At 41.3% G+C, this 21,165-nt stretch overlaps 1 protein-coding gene across 1 annotated transcript in view; it reads right to left on the reverse strand.

The window, feature by feature from the left end:
* Positions 1 to 3,695: 3,695 nt before the first annotated feature.
* Positions 3,696 to 21,165, reverse strand: part of LOC146644431 (retinoic acid receptor beta-like) — a 123,498-nt gene continuing 106,028 nt past the window's right edge. Inside the window, exons 5-8 of the mRNA XM_085395317.1 lie at positions 19,985 to 20,161; positions 13,843 to 14,047; positions 11,470 to 11,628; positions 3,696 to 5,091 (exon numbers count right to left, since the gene is read on the reverse strand). Coding sequence (XP_085251443.1) covers positions 4,853 to 5,091; positions 11,470 to 11,628; positions 13,843 to 14,047; positions 19,985 to 20,161 — 780 coding nt within the window. The 3' untranslated portion in view covers positions 3,696 to 4,852. The remainder of the gene's footprint in view (positions 5,092 to 11,469; positions 11,629 to 13,842; positions 14,048 to 19,984; positions 20,162 to 21,165) is intronic.

A 21,165-nucleotide genomic window follows, 5' to 3' on the forward strand; every position in this document is an offset into this window, starting at 1 on the left:
ACCTACTGTTATATGGCTGATGGTGAAGTTCACAGTCATGATTTCTGGCGCCTGATTAGCTTCATCTTGGGTTAGACTGATACTCGGGCACTCGTGGAGTTTTTAGACTCCTGTCTGGGTTTTATTCACAACAAGAAAGTAAATCTGTAAATGTACTCTGTACATCTGTAAATCAGCTCCTCGTGACTAACCAATCGTGATCTATCAGATCACCAGTGGCCCTCTCATGGTCAGTGTACAGGTTGGATTGTATTCTAACCTCATGCAAACCAAGTACATTTTCAGAAACCTATCTTCCAAATAAAGTCAAAGAGGAAACAAAAAACAATAAGTTAAAATAAATAAATTAGATGAAATTAAGCACAGAGAGAGAGATCCCACCCCTAAGCCTCACTACGTCACGGTGACCTGGAGTATGTACAGGGTTAACTTCCTAGCAGGGGACAGATCATCGTTGAGTGTCTGTAAAGGTCCGTTTGAACTTGAACTGATTGTTGGTACAGAATACTGGCCAGTGCTGATTAGTCTTCCCATATCAGTCGAACTCAAGTTCGTACCTCACCTGTGAACCAAGTAGCTGTCAGATGATTGATTCGATTGATTGATGACAGATAGCTGGCTCCCTGGCTGAGGAATGGCAGATGGAGCTCTGCTGTTTGACATGAACACAAACAGACATCAAACATTGAGAGTTGAGGTGACTCGGTTGGCATTTGTCCCATTTGTCCTAAATGACACGCGTGTTGCATTTTCCTCCTGTCTCAGTGGGAGTTTACATTTCCAAGCACAAACACAGAGCGTCGTTTCCACAGAGCTGCCGACTGGAATGCAAAGCACACAGCATTTATATAACATCTCTGCAGTGAGCTAGATAGTAGAGTACAGTTACATCGGTACGACATTCAGTGGAGACTAATAAGTAATTCAGCACGGTGAGGTTCTTTCCTAAAAGGAACAGAGAACAGTCCCTGCTGCATCCAGGATCCCGAGGGCTCGTCGATGCTTCGGGACAGGATGTGGACATTCTTCAGCTGTGAGGACTTTTCATGTCAAAATAAAAAAAGTCTCTCACCAGGAGAGCACGTCAGAGAGAGAACCACAGGAGAACAAGTCCTATGTTACATTAAGATAAAATTCCCTAATACTGCACATCATTCTTCTGTCAGACGCCAACACGTCACTCACATCCAAGCACACAAACAAAAAGTTAAACAGCTCAGGTATGATATGTATTTGCAGTGATAGAATCTAGATTTTTAGAACCTGTCCCCTTAAGTGCTGCTTTTTCTGTTTCCGATCAAAGTCACACAAAGTTTGCTCCTCCAAACACAAGAATGTTACAATCTGACAGTATTGATTATGAATACAAGATAAATGTTGCTCTGTGGACCAGCATAGCTGTCACACACTTTCACAGTGTAACCTGCTGTGCTACACTTTCATACCTTTGAGTCACTTTACCAAAGGAATCAAGAATTCAGTTGGTAATACAGAAAATGAAGAAGTATTATTTTCATTTTTGTCTCAATGTAATAGAAAACAGATCACAGAGAGCTGTCCACATATCGTCTGACAAATCATGTGACTGCAGGTCTTCTTCACCGGACTGCAGAATCGTATGAGACTTGAACAGACTGAGTAACCTGTACTGAACACATTTACCATCATTTTCACAGTGTAATCATTTTAACGTCTTATTTGTTATGACTGTTATACTTTTTATAGAATTCTTACACTTGTTGCTCGAATAATGTTTCCAACTGAAACAGGCGGCACTTAGTCCATGCTGTGTGAAAGGAGCCCGGCTATAATGAACTAACTGGTGTCTCTCAAGATTCAGTCTGTCTAAAGAAGGCAAATTTAATGTTATAATGAATGAGGTTTGTTGTAAGACACACTTCTGTCTTCATGGTAAACTCAGTTATTGTACTTAAGGCTCTAGTTTCATTAACGAAAAGACACAAGGATGGTATTGCTGCTCTCACTTTGCTATCAACAAGAAAGCAGAAACTGCTATTGCCCCAAACTGAAAAGTTAGCCCCAAAGGTTCCACGTTATCGAACCCATGTTAGATAAGATGCAGCGTGTGCAGCGTCTGTGCGCTGATCAGGAAAAACTTCATGTCGCGTGTCAAAGCAAGAACTGTGAAGCTCTGCATTCAGAATGTGACAAATTAACTGCTCAGCTCAATGCAAACTTAAAGCTTTATTTAAACCTGTTTGACTTGAAATAATTTATTATTAATAATAATAATAATATTTAATTACAGTCTAGATGTAAAATCTGGTTTCAAAATGATCAATGCAGAGTTGTTTAAATCAAACCTGAAACTTGATTTTCTGCATGAATTTTGCCTGCTAGCACAAAACTCTGCCTGTAAACTGTATTTACTGCTGAAACTAAAACAAAAATGTCTTTCCATCTTTACTGCATCCTCTTTGAAATGAAGAAACACATCTTTTTCTTTAAAAAATTGTTATATACTTTTTGTACTTAATTGTTTTAAAGTTGAACATTGTGCTGTGTTTGTGTTTGTGGGGCGATCGTGGCTCAAGAGTTGGGAGTTTTCCTTGTAATCGGAAGGTTGCCGGTTCGAGCCCCGGCTCCGACAGTCTCGGTCGTTGTGTCCTTGGGCAAGACACCCGTTGCCTACTGGTGGTGGTCAGAGGGCCCGGTGGCGCCAGTTTCCGGCAGCCTCGCCTCTGTCAGTGCGCCCCAGGGTGGCTGTGGCTACAATGTAGCTTCATCACCAGTGTGTGGATGTGTAAAGCACTTTGGTGTCCTTAGGGACTAGTAAAGCGCTATATAAATACAGGCCATTTAATCGTCGTTTTGTTTAGTTATATAGTTACAGCTACTCATCAAAGCTTCACCATGTTTATGTTCACAGTCAGTGAGATTAATATTGGATCAATTGTCTTTACTCTGCTGACTTAAGAGGGATGAAAGTCTATCAATGTAAAGAGCTCGGTCAGTGTTTGGGGTCTTTCCACAATTCACCCCACTGTGTGCTTTTTACATTAGTGTACAGTTGTCGTGTGTATAGCATTACCCCCGTGTGTCACTGATTCAAGCAAGGGACAGAAAAAGAGGTTATGGAGCTCTTCTCATAAGGCCATAATAGATGCACGCACACTTGGCAGTGCATGTTGCTAGCACTGGAGTCACTGATTAGGCTGACATTCAATCATTCATCGCTGCTAAGCTAATGTAGGCTGGAATCAAACAGGAGGGTTAAGCACAAATGTTAGCACAGCTTGCTGACGGGGAAAACAGGGACTGGCAAGAGACATTGGAAGTCTTATTAGCTTGTTTTGCACTGTGGTTCTTATTAGCTTATTTTATGACAATAAAGTAGGTATTCTATCCTATTTCAATCACCAAGTTACCTGCTAACACCTGACTTAAAATAAGTGGTCAGACGCAGGAATTACATTAAAATTAGAAGTAACATTATCATCCACAACTAAAGTCCAGTTAAGCAAGTAGTTTGTGTAGCTTTCCTATGCAATGAAAGGTCACTGCCAACATTTCGACTGTGCTAACTTTCAGCTTTAGCTCCAAATAAAGTTAGCAACAAAGCTAGTTATTTAAAGCATAACTTAATGACAGTAATTCTTTGTATTCTCAGATTTCATCAGTGAGTACAAGTTAACACCAAAATAAAATAATCTGTGATAGATTCTGCCCGGACTGACTTTCTTCAAATGTTCCTGGTATCTTGTTGAAGTATCTGAGGTGGAACTGCAGCCATAGACTCAGTTAAAGCCAGGAACTACCTCTCTGTTCTACACAGAAGGCTAATCTGACACTGTGGAAACAGATGGCGAGAACACATGGAATCTTTTTCCACGTTTTCCAGTTATTCTCTCCCAGTTCCAAAGTGCAAACAATAAAAGAGAATCTTGGTAAACCTGAAGTATACTGTAACAGGGAAAAGGATCTTATGTAATCAAACCTCTGGTATCTGTCATCAGCCTAATTTCCCCAATCAGTTCTGACAAGAGCCACAAAATGAGTTGATTTCATAGACTGGTGCATTCTCAATCTAACCTTCTACATTAGGTCTCAGCAGTTTACCTGGAAGGTTGAAGCAGAAGAGACATGACCGATCTGATCAGCGTGTATCTCCAGGCTTCTGCTCTTGTGCTTTCCTCCTTCGAGGAAACAAACGAACAAACTCGACGTCTGGATGTACACTTATTCACGGAGAAATGTGAACCCAAAACGGTTATAAAAGATAAAACGTTTTAAATATAATAAGAAATATAAAATATTAGACTTCCATGATGTCTATATGCTGTAACCTTCTAGATAACCTTTTGAAGGACTTAAAATGAGCCCCGCTTTAATCCTCGATGTGTCACCTCAGAGACAATGAATAAAGCACCACAAAATTCATCTTAGAAACAGAGACCTAACCATTCAATGATATGTACAATGCATATGTGACAACGATACAAGAGAAGAAAACAGATGACAGAGAAAGACCGAGCGAACCAGAGAAAACACTTATCAAACTCCCGTCATGCAGATACGAATTTACACAGGAGACCTGAGGAGTATTATCTCTGCTGGTTTGTGAGAGCGATGCCCTTCCTGTCACAGTCCCAGAGGCATGTCAAATAAGAGCTCGATTCAGAAATGTACACAAAGCAGGGATCCTTTGAGACCTCTGTGTTATATTCTTTTCAATGAAAGAATTTTGGGGAAATTGGAGAGAAAAATAGGGACAAAATGGACGGAAAATGGAATATCAAGCTTAGGAGTCAGGTTAGGTAGATTTTAAGGGATGTACATCTTGCCCATGTTTTTGAGCAAAGTAATGCCAGAGAGTTTCCCGGGGTGCCTCCTAGGGCTCGATTCTGGGTGGTGTGGCAGCACCCTCCTCGTTGTCTGAGGAATTAGGGGATTCCACAGTAGCAGCATCCTTGCTGCGACTTCCCTTGCTGTTGAGTCTGGGCCCCACCTCAGCTGAAGTACTGCTGCTGCTCTGGCTATCTTGGCCCTCTGAGTTCTCCAGCATCTCCTGGATTAGCGGTGGCATGGAACCTGGGATCTCCATTTTTAGAGAGATGACTCGCTCTGCTCCTGCAAGACCACGGTAGGAGAAAAACAGTTTTGAAACTGGAATATAAATCCTTAACATCTATAGTCCTTTTCTCAATATAAACCATATAATACCTAAAATACTAGCAGTAGGGATGTGCACAAGTAGTCGACTGATTGTTTCTCTTATGTACGAGTCGTTTAATCTGATGGTTTTACATTGTAACTGATGCCGATGCTGGTAGAGTGTTGTTTCATAAATGTTATGCAGCCATTTGCTACCAGATAGAGCATCTATGTTAGGAAACGCCATAAATCTATTAATCCAGGCCTGAACATCATGTTAACACTGCTATCGTTCTCTAAAGGTGAAAGAATGAGATCGCTGATATAAGCAGCTGAAATTAGCTTTCTCCAATGGGTGGATGGGCTCTCCCTTATTAATAGTGTGAGGAGTTCAGTCGTGTGGGGGGTTCAGAGTATAGCTGCTGAGCCTCCACATAGAAAGGAGCCAGCTGAGGTGGTTGCCTCCTGGCCTCTACTAGCCAGGCATGTCCTACAGGAAGTAGACCCCAGGTAAGACCCGCAGATCCCATCTGGGTCACGCTGCATAAAAGTTATAAATTGACTTGCATGTAATTGACTGATAAATAAATAATCCCATTGAAACCAAGACTGATTGATGCCCCAATCTTATGGCATCAATCAATCAATCAATCAATCAATCAATCAATCAATCAATCAATCAATCAATCAATCAATCAATCAATCAATCAATCAGGGACAAGGAAACCTGCACAAAGTTGGAATGGGCTACTAAACAATCACTAAGCTCAGTGAAAAGGTGAGTGTTAACTGTAAATGCTTGTGCACTAAACCTTACTTAGCCATGGTCACGTGACACAGTGTTTCGAAATATCAGCACTTCAGAAGCTCAACACATTAAAAATGTCAGTATTAAGTGACCCATTCCCACAATTCCTGATTAAAATAGAAATAGCAGAAATACAAAATGCTGTTGGTCTGGAGCTCCATGCAGGATCTCACTTCATGGGGCGAAAGGTGGTGGACTAGCCCAAAACTACACAGTTGGAGCTTGTTAATGATCTGAAGGCAGTTGGAACCACAGTCACCAACAACACCTGATGTATTTTGTAACGTATTTTGAATACTTTGGATTACTTAATATATTATCATGCTTTTTACAACTACATGAATGTGCTATTGCTGTGTGATTTATTACTGAAGGTTACTCTCCACACCAACACCAGCTACATGTTTAAATCTTAATATATATGAGTAACAGTAGGTGGACATTAGGTAAGGCTGCACTTTTTGCAGTGATCTCGTATAGAAAACTATTCAGCGCGTATATAAAACAGGTCAGCGGCTCCGAACCGTAGTAAAGGGACCTCTGGCTAATACGTCGGGTTCGTGTCGGGCTCGTAGCCGAAAACTAGTTTTACTTTGTTGTCTGGGTCAACTTTGCTAGCGAGAGACAGAGAGAGGCGTTGAAAGGCTGCTGTTGGACATACAGTAACTGTAACGGAATACAGTTACTCATATTTTGTATTTTAAATACGTAACGCCGGTACATGTACTCTGTTACTCCCCAACACTGGACACAGTGAACATCTAAATGATTCAGAGAAGGCTTCCGGTCAGATGAAACCAAAGTCAAGCTCTCTGCCATCAACTTGACCCGCTGTACAAATACACAAAGAACACCATCCCCACAGTCAAGCACAGCGGTGGAAACGTGCTGTAGGACTACTTCACCTCACTGAGGGGTCAATACTGGCTTTTTGTCTTTTCCTTTTAAAGGCCTAAACATATCTATTAAAAACCTTGAAGATGCACTGGATGAATGGATAATTTGGTTGTTTGTGAACATTTTTCTTTTTTAGCATGAGTCAAAAATCCCTTGTGATGGCCAAAAAAAGAGTGGCTTTATTGTCATTTCAGGGATGTGCAGTAGTACAGCACAGAGTGAAAAGAGACAACGTTCCTCCGAGACCCTGGTGCTACATATGACATATAACGGACAAACACAGGACTACGTAGAGTGTGAAGTTCAAAAATTGCAAGAAAACAAGACAAGACAGTGCAACACTAAACAGAACAGAATGATACAGACACAAGCAATGGAAATGTGCAAAATACTGAGTATTGTGCATAAAGTAACTTGGTGTCTGAAGGTGTGTGTGTGTGTGTGTATGAGATACTGCAGGTAAGTGCTTGGTAGTGACGTGTATGAAGGTATGAGTGTGTCAGTCCAGTCACTGAGTGTTCAGGAGTCTGATGGCCTGGGGGAAGAAACTCTTCCACAGTCTGGCATTGAGGGCCCGGATGCTCCGGTAGTTCTTTCCAGAAGGCAGCAGGGTGAAGAGTGTGTTTGAGGGGTGTGTGTACAACGCTGGTGGCTTGTAGGGTATTGCAATCCAATACGGTGCAGTTACCATACCAGACAGTGATGCAGCTGCTCGGGATGCTCTCAATAGTCCCTCTGTAGAAGGTGGTAAGAATGGATGGTGGGAGATGGGCTTTTCTCAGCTTCCTCAGGAAGTAGAGATGCTGTTGGGCCTTCTTAGTTATGGAGCTGGTTTTGAGGGACCAGGAGAGGTTCTTTGCCAGGTGGACACCAAGGAATTTGGTGCACTTGACGACCTCCACAGAGGATCCATTGATGTTAAGTGGACAGTGATCTCTCCGTGCTCTCATGAAGTCAACAATCCTGTCTTTTGTTTTGTCCACGTTCAGAGACAGGTTGTTGACTCTACACCAGTCTGTTGTGCGTCCTCTCCGTATGCTGACTCGTCGTTCTTGCTGTTGAGACCCAACACAGTCGTGTCATTGGCGAACTTGATGATGTGGATCAAACTGTGCATTGCTGCACAGTCGTGAGTCAGCACAGTGAACAGCAGTGGGCTGAGCACACAGCCTTGAGAGGCTCCAGTGCTCAGTGTGGTTGGAGATGCTGTTGCCGATTCAGACTGTCTGAGGTCTCTCCGTCAGAAAGTCCAGGATCCAGTTGCAGAGGGAGGTGTTCAGGCTCAATAGGCTCAGTTTTCCAATCAGGTGCTGAGGAATGATTGTGTTGAATGCTGAACTGAAGTCTATGAATGGCATTCATACAAACGTGTCCTTATTGTCCAGGTGGGTGAGGGCGAGAAGTAAGGTGGTGGCGATGGTGTCGTCAGTTGATCGGTTGGGCCGATAAGCGAACTGCAGTGGGTCCAGTGTGGATGGCAGCAGGGTCTTAATGTGCCTCATGATGAGCGTCTTGACTTCATTATGATGGGCGTGAGTGTAACGGGGCAGTAGTCATTGAAGCAGGACACTGGGGACTTTGGCACAGGAACGATGGTGGTGGCCTTGAGGCACGTTGGGACAACAGAAGATGTCTGTGAGGACAGCTGTCAGCTGGTCTGCACATTCTCTGAGCACTCTCCCAGGGATGTTATCTGGACCAGCAACTTTCCGTGGGTTAACTCTGCGAAGATTTTTCCTCACATCAGCAGAGGTCAGACACAGAACCTGGTTTTTGTGAGGGGGGTGGACTTCCTTACCAACACATCATTCTGAGGGTCAAAGCGTGCATAGAAGTTGTTCAACGCATCTGGTAGGGAGGCGTCACCATCACAGGCAGGTGTTGTCTTCCTGTAGTTGGTGATGGCCTGGATGCCCTGCCATATGCGCCACATGTCGCCGCTGTCCTGGAAGTGGCTGTGGATTCTTCTGCCATGCACGCACTCTGATAGCTCAAGACAGTTTGGCCCTTGCTGTTACAACTAAAATCCTCCAGGAGGCACAGCACCAGCTGCTCAATGAATGAGTGAAACAAACAAATTTTACCATCGATGTGCTAAAATCTAAAGAGGAGCAGATCCAACAGAGACTTGCTTCGGCTGCAGTGATCGGATGCTGTACGCCCGATCACTGTCTGTCTGTCGTGGTGAAGAGAGAGCTGAGTGTAAAAGCGAAGCTCTCAATTTAACAGTCGATCTACGTCCCTACCCTCACCAATGCTGTGCTGAGCTGTGGGTAGTGAGCGAAAGAACGAGATCGCGAATACAAGCGGCGGAAATGAGCTTCCTCCTAAGGGTGAGAAGTTCAGCCATCCGGGAGGGGCTCAGAGTAGAGCCGCTGCTCCTCCACATCGAAAGGAGCCAGCTGAGGTGGTTCGGGCATCTGACAAGGATGCCTCCTGGGCGCCTCCTGGGTGAGGTGTTCCGGGCATGTCCCACCGGGAGGAGGCCCCGGGGCAGACCCAGGACACGCTGGAGAGATTATATCTCTCGGCTGGCCTGGGAACGCCTTGGTGTTCCCCCGGATAAGCTGGAGGAGGTGGTGGATGGGTGGATGGATGGAACATTGCAGACGTGGAAACAGAGCAACTACGGGTGAAATTTTCAGCCTGTTGCAGTAATGCAAAGCCCCCAGCATCCAACAGGTGCGGGGGGCATCTGTTGGATGAACGAAGGCACTGACATCACTTAGTAATAAAACAACATCATCATCCTTCTGGCAGACAAGGGTAGGTGCACAGTTCTGTGAAGCATGTGGAGGGGTGGGAGTGCATAAGTGTTACTTCTTCCCACTGCTTTTTGAGCACCTGTTGTAGTAGAAGATAGTATTTTCCTTCCTGTGTGTGTGCTCTGTTTTGTATATATGCTTGAAAAAGCTTGAAGATATAAAATTGGATGGTTAGCTGTTTCAATTTAGTCCTGTTCAGTTTTATTTTATTTATTCAGCGCCAAATGACAACAGCAGTTGCCTCAAGGCACTTTATATTGTACAATAAAGACACAACAATAGTAGAGAGAAACCCCCAATAAATGATTCCTTTGAGCAAGCACTTGGCAACAGTGGGAAGGAAAAACTCCCCTTTGGCCAAAATAAAACCTGAGCAGAAGCAGAGCAGCTATCTGTCGTGACTATTTGGGAGTGAGGGGAGGGAGAAATAACAAAAAAACACATAGTGAGTAAAAAGGGTGAGTGAAGAAGTACTCAGTGCATCATGGCAGGCCACTAGCAGCATAAGCATACTGCAGCATAACTAAGGGAGGACTCGTGGTCACCTGATCAGCCCTAACTACATGCTTTAGCACAAAAGAAAGTTTTAAATCTTAAAAATAGAGATAGTGTCTGTCTCCTGAATCCAAACTGGGAGCTGTTCCACAGAAGAGGGGCCTGATAGCTGAAGGATCAGCTTTTCCTTTTCCTTTAAAGACCCTATAGTCTACAAGTAAGCCAGCAGAAGAGAATAAAGTGCTCTATTGGGACGCTATGGTACTACGAGCATCATAAGATGGGGCCAGATTGTTGAGGAGGATTTTAAATTAGATCCTGGATTTAACAGAAAGAAAAGCCAATATAGAAGAAATCTGTTATTTTTGTCGTGTATATGCAAAATAAAAAGATGTTCACAAACATGTTTACAATTTCCTAAAATATAGTTATTTGCAGCATTTCATCATTATGTTTAATTCAGTTCAATTTTATTTTTAAATGGCAGCAATTCACAAAAGCTCATCTCAGTGCAGTTTATACTGAAAGATAAAGACATCACAATATTAGACAATCCTCTGCTTCCTCTTCGACGTCCAACGTGATCCTGGAGACGACTAGCCGATGCTTCACATGTGTGCACATTCCTCCACTCTTGCACAGTGGGAGGAATAATTATTTGGAGGTGTGGAGAGGCCTACCCAGTGTCCAGACCTCAGTCTTTTAGAAAAATCAGCATGGGATCAAATAATTATTTCCCCTACTGTAAGCTGTATATATCTTTATATCTTTCCACCAAAGGATTTCAAAACTTTCCAAAGAGCTACTATCAAAGCTGTGTCGTGTAACAGCACCTCAACCCAGCTTTAATCATCATTGTCTCCAAAACAACAACAAAGCCTGAACCACCTTAGTGATGAAGAGATGGAGAGTGAGCAATCAGTTAATAACCTACCTTTGGACCGTTAACCATTTCGGCTCAAGCCTTTTAATTAGGTTGAATTTGTTTTATTATTATTATATTTTAATATACATAAGATGTAGGCTGGACATGAAACAGCATATGCATTATTCAGCAAATACTTCATATTCAAATAAATTTATATGAAAGTAAAGCAGCTCAACCTTAAACATGTGCAGCAGTAATATGGGGAATCTTCTATTCTTTTTACTTTTCAGAGTTTTATGTGTCCTGAAGTGTTTTCATGATGTTTTATTTAAAACCACTTTTATTTCCAGCTCATTTTCAGCTAATAATAAATGATCTTTGGGGATATAGCAGATATTTATTTAACTACAGTGGTACTAATAATGCCTTCCTGTAGCTGTCACCACACAGCACTTTAAAAACATCACTTTGCTGATTGTAAGCTCAATCATCACCACACGGTACGCTAATGTCCACCCTACCTTTAGCACTGATACTGCGCAGGTCGGTGATCTTCATCAGGGTTTTGGGGAACATGTGTGGTTTACTTGGCCGACGCTTTCTCACATAGATCTTGAGAGCTTCAAGCAGTGGCTCCTGCAGCTGGTCCACTTTAGAGGGCTCCTCGAGATCCTGACGATCTGATACGCAGACAGATGCACAAAACACGTCAGACTTGAGGCTCAATTAGGACAAATTCATATATTGGTTTTATATGATATAGACAAAACTGAGGCGATTATATGTGATGAAGTTTGGTTTGATTTAGAAGAAAAACATTGCAAACAGAGCTGTTCAGTCGGGTTCAGTGTTGTCTTTCAATAGCAGCAATGATCTCAGTGTACCTTAAATTGCAAAGTTAAAAAACCCTTTAATATAAAAGAGAACAACTCAGCATTTGCTCTCACTTGCGTCCTTTTCCGGACATCCAAAGTTATCCTGCAGACTACTGTTCGATGCTGACTCTTCATATCACCTTGCAGTCTCCTGTCTTTCAGATTACACCGTCTGCATATCGTTAGCTTCATAGCATAATTGCCCAAGTCATTTGACTAAGTCAATGACTTAGGCACTTATGCTATGAAGCTAACGATATGATGTAGTCCATATGTGTGCACCTACCTCCACTATACAGCGGGGGAAATAATTATTTGCAGGTCTAGAGAGGCCCAACCAGTCTGTAGACCTCAGTCCTACAGAAAATCTGTGTTGGTCATTGAAGCTTCAAGTTGCCCAGTGGCAGCCAAGAAAGGATTTAGAGTTCACCGACTCCTCGCTCCTGAGATGAGTGCAAACCTGGTGAACAACTACAAGAAATGCCTCACCAAGTACTCAATCGTATTCTGTTTGAGGGTTCAAATACTTGTTTGACTCAACAATAATAATATTTTGTTGTTGTTGTTTGTTTGGTTGATACAGTGTATCTGGAAAGTATTCAGAGAGCTTCACCTGTTCCACCTCTTGTCATGTTACAGCCTTATTTCAAAATAGGTTAAATTCATTTCCACCTCAAAATCCCATAATAACAGTGGAACTGTTTGATTGCTCACTGTGTTGCAATTCTTGCAAATTCATTAAAGAGAAAAAACTAAAGTATAACATGTGCAGTATTCTACTGACACTGTAAGTTAACGATACCGCTGTGCCTGCAGTGCAGCCAAGGAATCTTTAACCTTTAACCTTTAACCTTCTATAATAGGTTTGTTAGTTTGAACAAAAGTGATTTTAGTTGATATTTTGTTGCTGTTTGGTTCTGTGTGTTTGAGTAATGTGATGGAACTCATTTGAAATATTTACAGTTACCTGAAACATTAGCGAGCAAACAAGATGAGATTACGTGGTATGTAAATAAAAATGTGAACGGATGTTGATGACCTGATGGTGTAATGTGTACTTCACAAACCAGTCATAAGGTGGCAGTGTTTACACTCAGATCTAGACCTGGGGAAACTGTAGTCAAGATATGTGATTACAAATGCGATCAGAGGTGTCTTGTGCCTTTCATGGGTTATGCAAGAGCCTGTAATATGTAGCGAGACCTTGTGGGTTGAGTATATACGTATAGAGCTCTGAATGAAAACCCAGCAGTGATGAAATCTGAGTGCTGATGGCGGGTGGGAGTGATTAAGACAACTGAAGCATGATTTTTGGTGGACATACAGTAAATGAAACATTATTACTCTCTAATTTCCTTCATGTGTTTGACAGTCTGATCGTTGCTGCCTTACTCAAAGAAACCTGTGGCTGACTTTCAGACTACATTCAGCTGGAGTCAATACGGGCTAACTGTGCTGAACGAATACGAGTCAGGCAGAGTTTAAATGTGGACTGAATCATTTTCTTTACGTACTCCAACATTTCACCATAAACTGCTTAGTGTATGTCTTTAGACTATGATGCAATCAGGCTGCAAACAGCATGTTATGTGTGGTCCTGTTGGTCTGGCAGCCTGTAATGTTTCACTTCGCTTCATGTGCTCAGTTGTATTTGTATTTAGCAAATAAAGCTGTGATTTGAGTTCTAGTCTGTTTGAGTCCTGCATCTGGATCCACTCAATCACCACGTGGTTTTTGACTAAAACGATCTAAGTATAGTTGTGACTACAGCCAAGATCTGATTGCTTAGATAACATTTGTGGGTAATTCCTTCTTTTGAGCAAGCACAAGCAGGTGTAACCATACAATCCCTCTGAGGACCGACAGAAATGTGATGAGGTCTGCTCAAAATTTGTGTCCTCGTGTCCTTATTTTTTGAGGTACACGTTGTCAGTTTCTCGTCATTCTTTGGTACCAACACTAATCAACACCAACGGTTCCCATTCTCACTAAACGCCTGATGCTCTGTCCTTTATTCACCTCCAGAGATGAGACAGATAGCGCTGAGGAGGCCTGTTTCTGTGTCATCCATCTCAATGGGCAGGAGCTGGTTGGCAAAAGTGAACACCAAGTCAGTAAGCGGGCCGAAGCCAGCATTGTGCATCTGCGTCCGGTTGAGGGTCAGCCCATCTGAAAAGGTCATGGTGTCCTGGTCAGGGGTGTATCTTGTACAGATGCGCAGGATCTGACAGAGAAGCAAACAAGGCAGAAACTGTGAGAGATTCACAGCTGGCAGGTTTTTAATGAAATGCAAGTTTAAAGGGGACCTATTCTGCTCACTTTCAGACTGCATCTTTATTCTGAGACTCCACGTGATTAGCTTTATATCACAATTTGTCCAATAATATAAACTGTAGTGGAGTGCAGTGTAGTGTAGTTTACTACCAGAGAGAAGGATGTTTCTCCTTGCAGTTAGTATTTATTTATTTATTTATTTATTTTTTGTTTCACACATGGTACAGCAGTAATGCATTCCCATACACAACCTTCCTTTCAATTAAAGTAGCACTGTTTCCATGCATGAAAAGGAGCAGGAAGAAGAATAAATTCTTACTGACACCTGCCCCCTATCTGTGATAATACAAGTAGGCAACCAAAATTACACTATGACAATTTTCTGCACATAACAAAACAAAGCAAACAGAACAATATACTCAACAATGAGCAACACCACTAAATATCAAACTAAAAGGATCATTTTTCTACAATTAAATTCTATTATTTTCAACTTCTTCATATTGGTTTATCATTTTATTCTTATAGCAGATTTTAAATTGAGAAACATTTGTACAACACTTAAGATGATCACTGAGAGAACTCCAGTTTCTTATGCCTGTGACTGTTGGACACATTTGCCTTTGTGTGGTTCGAGCTCAAAATAAAACTTCCTTCTGCCGTCCCCATTCTCTGAACACAATACAAATAAACTTTGTAACTTGAGAGGTAGTGTTTTATTTTTCGCCCTAAACATAATAGTTAAAGTCTGTAATTTCACTATGTCTTCTAGTTTTAATAATTTCGATTTTATAAACAAACTATTAGTGTGTTCTCTATATTTAACATTATGCATCATTCGAAGCGCTCTCTTCTGTAATAAATATAATGGTTTCATATTAGTCACGTATGTATTCCCCCATACTTCAACACAATAGCTCAGATAGGGTAGAAACAATAAAAAATATAATATTCTCATTGTCTTGTAACCTAATATATATCTAACATTACCCAGGATATAAATACTTTTAGCCATCTTTTTTTTAACATGTTCAGTATGAGGTTTCCATGGTAACTTGTCCACTATTACACCCAGAAAACTGAATTCTGTCACTCTTTCAATTATCACTCCCTCTATAGATAATACTATCTCTTCCTCCTTTACACGGTTTCCGAATATCATAAACTTTGTTTTTTCCAAATTCAGCGATAACTCATTTACATCAAACCATTTTTTAATTTTTTTCATTTCAACAACCATAATTTTAGCCAATTCTTTCACAATAAAAATTTGTATCATCTGCAAACAAAACAAAATGTAACATTTCTGACACATCACAAATGTCATTTATATATAAATTAGAGACCACAGAGAGGGCTAAATGCAGACGAGATCCTAAAGACACTTGAAATGTTATAGTTGTTCTGTGTATTGTTGCTGCTGAACGAGCCAGTGATTTGCTGACATGTTCAACCTAAAACAAGGAGTTAAATGCACATTCATCTACCTAACACCTGGCTGCTGTTCTTATTTACAGACCATTATTTACCTTGACATGTTGCTCTGTTTGATTTTAATAGAAGTCAGCTGACTCTATGAGGTCTAACACATTTTACATAAACCAGCAGACACAATACACCAGAAAAACAGTGACCTTCCAAAGACCCGAAGAGAGTAACCTTTGGATCTCCCTGTTGCACTGCATGTTTGTGTGTGTGTGTGTTCACCTAATGAAGCAACTGATGGTGGATGTGAAGCTTACAGTAGCCTTTGAAGCTATTTGAGTGGGTTGACTCTGACAGTGAGTGGCAGGCATGTCTGCAACATGAAAAAGAATAAAACATGGCTACTGGCGGTGACTCGCACCGGCTGGCCAGGCCTGCGCTTAGATACACACATACACACATCTACCCACAAAGTGTTTGATCTTTCTACTGACACTCCCTCACCCAGTCCTTGTGCATAATATCTACGCCCTTCACCATAAAAACGTGCGGGTGAGCGGATGTTGATGGTTGAGTCAGAGCCAGAAACTCATCGTGGTCGGCCTTCAACTTCTCACCTCGCGTGTGTCCCTGTGAGTTCATTACACTGCTTTGTCACACCTGACAAGTACGACAGGCCAGTACAAAGTCTCAAACTCAACTACAGCAATAGCCCCAAAACTAACCTGTTAACAAATACATATAAAGAATAATAAATAATGTGGTAGCGACCAACAAGTCCTGAAATCCTGTGTGATTTAGCTCTGTTGCAACTACATCAATAGCCATCAATGGTGGATTTTACATTCTCAGTTTAATTTACCACGTTTATGTTTATACTATAATGTTAGTTGGGTTTATTAGTGGTTAATAAAGACTATAGCAGATGTATTTGTATCAGTTAAGATCATACATTCTTGCTCTCACTTGGCGGAGTCACGTGACAGTGTGGCAGCTTGCTGCTCTCAGATTCCAGTGGCTGGTTTGTCTTTTACGTTTGTTTACACTTGTGACTACATGGAAACCTCTATAGAGAAAAATGAAGGCAGCGCTGAAGTGCAGTTTGTCCACTGGCCACCTGAGGCTAAAAGCAAATCAGTCACTGCAGACTCATGATGAAATTGCTAACTTTACATAATCGACAAGCATATTTATTTTACAAATAGAAATAAAAAAAGACACATTGATTGTTTCTCCCTTCGTAAGTCTCAGCTGGCGAATTTTCTGATAACTCATCCAAATAGATCCTGGTGGAAGATGTCTGACCTCTTTGATTGACAGCTTCCAGGCACAGCTGGAATTGATCATTGCTCCAAAAACACCTCCTATCTTTCCTAACCTCTTACCCAAATTCTGATGGGTAGGAAAATCGATAAGGGCTTAGGAAAGAGAAGAGCGGAGCACTGAGAATTGGAACTACCTTACACTTGTCTCCTTAACAATGTGATGCTGGATATCCGCCTTGTTGAAATTACAATGTGCAGAAGATGGACCACAAAACTCACATCTGACTTCGCCACATGTTTGAACCTTGTTGTTCTACAAAGGTCATATAAACACAGGCCGGCCTGTGAAAAAATAAGGTTGGAATTTTAAAGGAACAATTAGGTCAAGATTTACTGAGGCACCCAAAAACCTTCTTTAAGCAGTAAAAAGCTACCTCGCTTTAAAGAGGCTCAGTGTCACAACTAGTATTTTTGGAGTATTTTTGCTGCTGGCCTCATGGTACCTGTATTTGTAAGAGTTTCACTTTCAGGAGGAGACTATATAAATGAGTCAATGAGAAATGCAATGTCTGTGGCACACAATTTACTGTGCTGTTTGCTTTTACATACATGCCGTATGCCTACTATGGTTGTGAAAGTTGCTACTAGAAGAGTTTATGAATGCATAATCAGCACTGGATGGTTCAAACTGTTATCACAGAGCCAAAACTGTATGACTTAGAGCCTGTGCCTAGAGGTGAGCCACAACTATCATTCTTCAATAACGCCGGTATTTTCATCAAACAGTAGCAACGAACTGAAACAAGCTGCCTTTTTCTCAGCAGGGAACACACCATGAGTGACGTCCCTCTGCTGAATCTGTAACAAATAAAAGTGTTAAATGTTGCAATGTGCTATTTAAAAAGAGTGAAACGTGGATCTGCTCAGTAACACAGGAACTGCAACAGCTTGTGATCTCTTATAGGAAATAAATAATGCATTTGTCCAGATCAGCTGTCCTACACAGATTTCAGGTTTATAGTCTCTGGTTAAATCCTGAATCCTAATCCTTCGAACCCTTCACATAAAGAAATTACAGCACATTGTTATTGTATTATTCTGCGATTGTGACATCACAATCATTTGTATTCAATTCAATTCAATTTTATTTATACAGCGTTCGATACTGTCGACCATAATATCCTATTAGAGCGATTAGAACATGCTGTAGGTATTACAGGTACTGTGCTGCAGTGGTTTGTATCATATCTATCTAATAGACTCCAATTTGTGCATGTAAATGGAGAGTCCTCTTCACACACTGAGGTTAATTATGGAGTTCCACAGGGTTCAGTGCTAGGACCAATTCTGTTTACATTATACATGCTTCCCTTAGGCAGCATCATTAGAAGACATAGCATACATTTTTACTGCTATGCAGATGACACCCAGCTCTATCTGTCCATGAAGCCAGATAACACACACCAATGAGTTAAACTGCAGGAATGTCTTAAAGACATAAAGACCTGGATGGCCGCTAACTTTCTGCTTCTTAATTCAGATCAAACTGAGGTTATTGTACTCGGCCCTGAAAATCTTAGAAATATGGTATCTAAGCAGATTCTTACTCTGGATGGCATTACCTTGGCCTCCAGTAACGCTGTGAGGAACCTTGGAGTCATTTTTGACCAGGACATGTCCTTCAAAGCACATATTAAACAAATATGTAGGACTGCTTTCTTCCATTTGTGCAACATCTCTAAAGTTAGAAATATCCTGTCTCAGAGTGACGCTGAAAAACTAGTTCGTGCATTTATTACTTCCAGGCTGGACGACTGTAATTCATTATTATCAGGAAGTCCTAAAAACTCCCTGAAAAGCCTTCAGCTGATCCAAAATGCTGCAGCAAGAGTCCTGACAGGGACTAGAAAGAGAGAGCAGATTTCTCCTGTTTTGGCTTCCTGTTAAATCCAGAATTCAAAATCCTGCTCCTCACATACAAGGTCTTAAATAATCAGGCCCCATCTTATCTTAATGACCTTGTAGTACCATATCACCCTATTAGAGCACTTCGCTCTCGCTCTGCAGGCCTACTTGTTGTTCCTAGAGTATTTAAAAGTAGAATGGGAGGCAGAGCCTTCAGTTTTCAGGCCCCTCTTCTGTGGAACCAGCTTCCAGTTTGGATTCAGGAGACAGACACTATCTCTACTTTCAAGATTAGGCTTCAAACTTTCCTTTATGCTAAAGCATATAGTTAGGGCTGGACCAGGTGACCCTGAATCCTTCCTTAGTTATGCTGCGATAGACGTAGGCTGCCGGGGATTCCCATGTAAGAAAGAGTATTTCTTCTTCACTCACCTTTTTCACATTGTGTTTATACAGCTCTCTGCATGTAATCATTACATATTATTAATGTCTGTCTCTCCTATATAGTTTCTTCTTTTTCCTCCCTCTCCTCATGACTGCCCCATACCTAGGTCTGGTTCTGCCAAGGTTCCATTTAAAGGGAGTTTTTCCTTCCCATTGTTGCCAAGCGCTTGCTCAAAGGGGATGTTTGTTGGGGTTTCCTCTCTTTTATTGTAGGTTCTTTATCTTACAATATAAAGCACCTCGCTATGATTCAGGTTCACAAACCAGAACACAATTTGTCCTACATTAAAGGAAATGCCAGTGCTCTATGTTTAGTGCTTGCTTCAGCTGCCTCAGCCCTACAAAAGTATTCAGAAGAATTTTCCACATTAGGAAATGAGAAGTATCTCCTGGACAGGGACACAGTGCCTATATTCTGCATATGATTTAATACAGAAACTGCAGTATTGTGTATAGGGTATACTCATCCTAGCATGCATCATATTTTTATATATAGACTGCAATAATAATAGGGTTTAATACATTTTTATATTTCTTTATCAATATTCATATTTTTGAATTTGTATCCCATATTTTTATTCTCTTTTTTCCCCATTTATAATTTACATATTTGTTTTGCACATTGTGAGACAGGAGATGATATGGTAGTATTGACAATAAAGCTGATCTTGGCTATACATTGTTGGCATCGAACAATGCCTCGTATATTAAGAAAATTATGATTGGCTGAGATGTATCCAAGTCTTTTCCACCTTGACAAAAGACGCATCAATGTTAGGCCAGTACAAAAGAAAGCATCGTCCAATCACTAAATAATAACGTTGCTTCTTCAAAATAAAAGCACCCACCAGAATGTCGAGACAGGCAGCTTTCAGTAGTGTGATCTGGTCTGCAATGGTCAGCCCCGTGAAGCCAGGCACTCGTTTGGCAAACTCCACAATCTTGATAATGCACTTAGTGGCCAGCTCGCTGAACTTGTCCCACAGTCCTAGGTCCAACCTCACACGGTGGTCTGCACTCGAGTTCTGCATCACACATATATACGCATACACAGAGAGCAGTGTCAGGCCAAGAGACAGCTACTGTCGTCATTGCTGCTAATGATCTCTTCACTCTGCTCCACATGTCTCAGACGTGCATATAGAATATATTCACCATAAAACCCAAGCTCTCAAAAACACAAAGATTGTTGTTGTGAATATGCTGTACTGAGCCTGGTGGCTAGGCCCTGCGATAATGAGCCTAACAGTGTCAAAGGGATGCTTTGGCAATGACGGGATGCAGCAATGGAGCAGTGACAGATAGTGCAGAGCAGTTTGAAGCCAGGGTATCATTAATACAGCTATATGGTGCAGAATCTATCCAAAGATGACAGGGAGGCAAGGATGGTTGGAATCCATAGAGCAATAAAAACAGGAAAGAGTAAAAGTGATTCAGGGGAGGAAAGAAAGAAAAGTAATGGCAAATGAAGGGCTAAAGTCGGGAACTGTAAGAGGGAAAGGCAATCCTGAGATAATGTCTCATGGACCAGTGCGTTAAAGTGAGAATCATTACAACAGATTGTTGATTTGTGGAATTTAACTTCAAATCATAACATAGTCTGTGACTTTCACCTCTGCTGTGATTTGTTCTGATTATTTCTTGAGTTATTGGCCAAGATGAATCCTAGACTCATTGTTTTTCTATTTTTCTTTAATTATTTTATGATTTTATTTTTTCTTGTTCAGTAGCAGAACTCTGTTTAGGGCTTAAATGCAGTCAAGTCAGGTTTAATATTTGAGATGAAAATGTGAACGAGTGATTGTCTCTCAGAGATCATGTGTGTTTGTTAAATATCATGACAGAGAATGTTTATTCACATAACGTCCACTATCAGATTTTGATCCACTGTGTAATATACAAACCCACATAGCAGACAGGTCTGGCCTGGATCCGGCATCAAGCTGGCACTTCTGACTGACCGGTGTCATGGCAGGGTGTCTGTCAACCAGATGTGGGCCAGGTCTGGCAATGATGGCACTATTTATGT

The sequence above is a fragment of the Rhamphochromis longiceps genome, linkage group LG22, assembly GCF_057381845.1.
Source record: "Rhamphochromis longiceps isolate RC_006_pf linkage group LG22, R_longiceps_female_GT1.1, whole genome shotgun sequence".
NCBI classification, from domain to species: Eukaryota; Metazoa; Chordata; class Actinopteri; order Cichliformes; family Cichlidae; genus Rhamphochromis; species Rhamphochromis longiceps.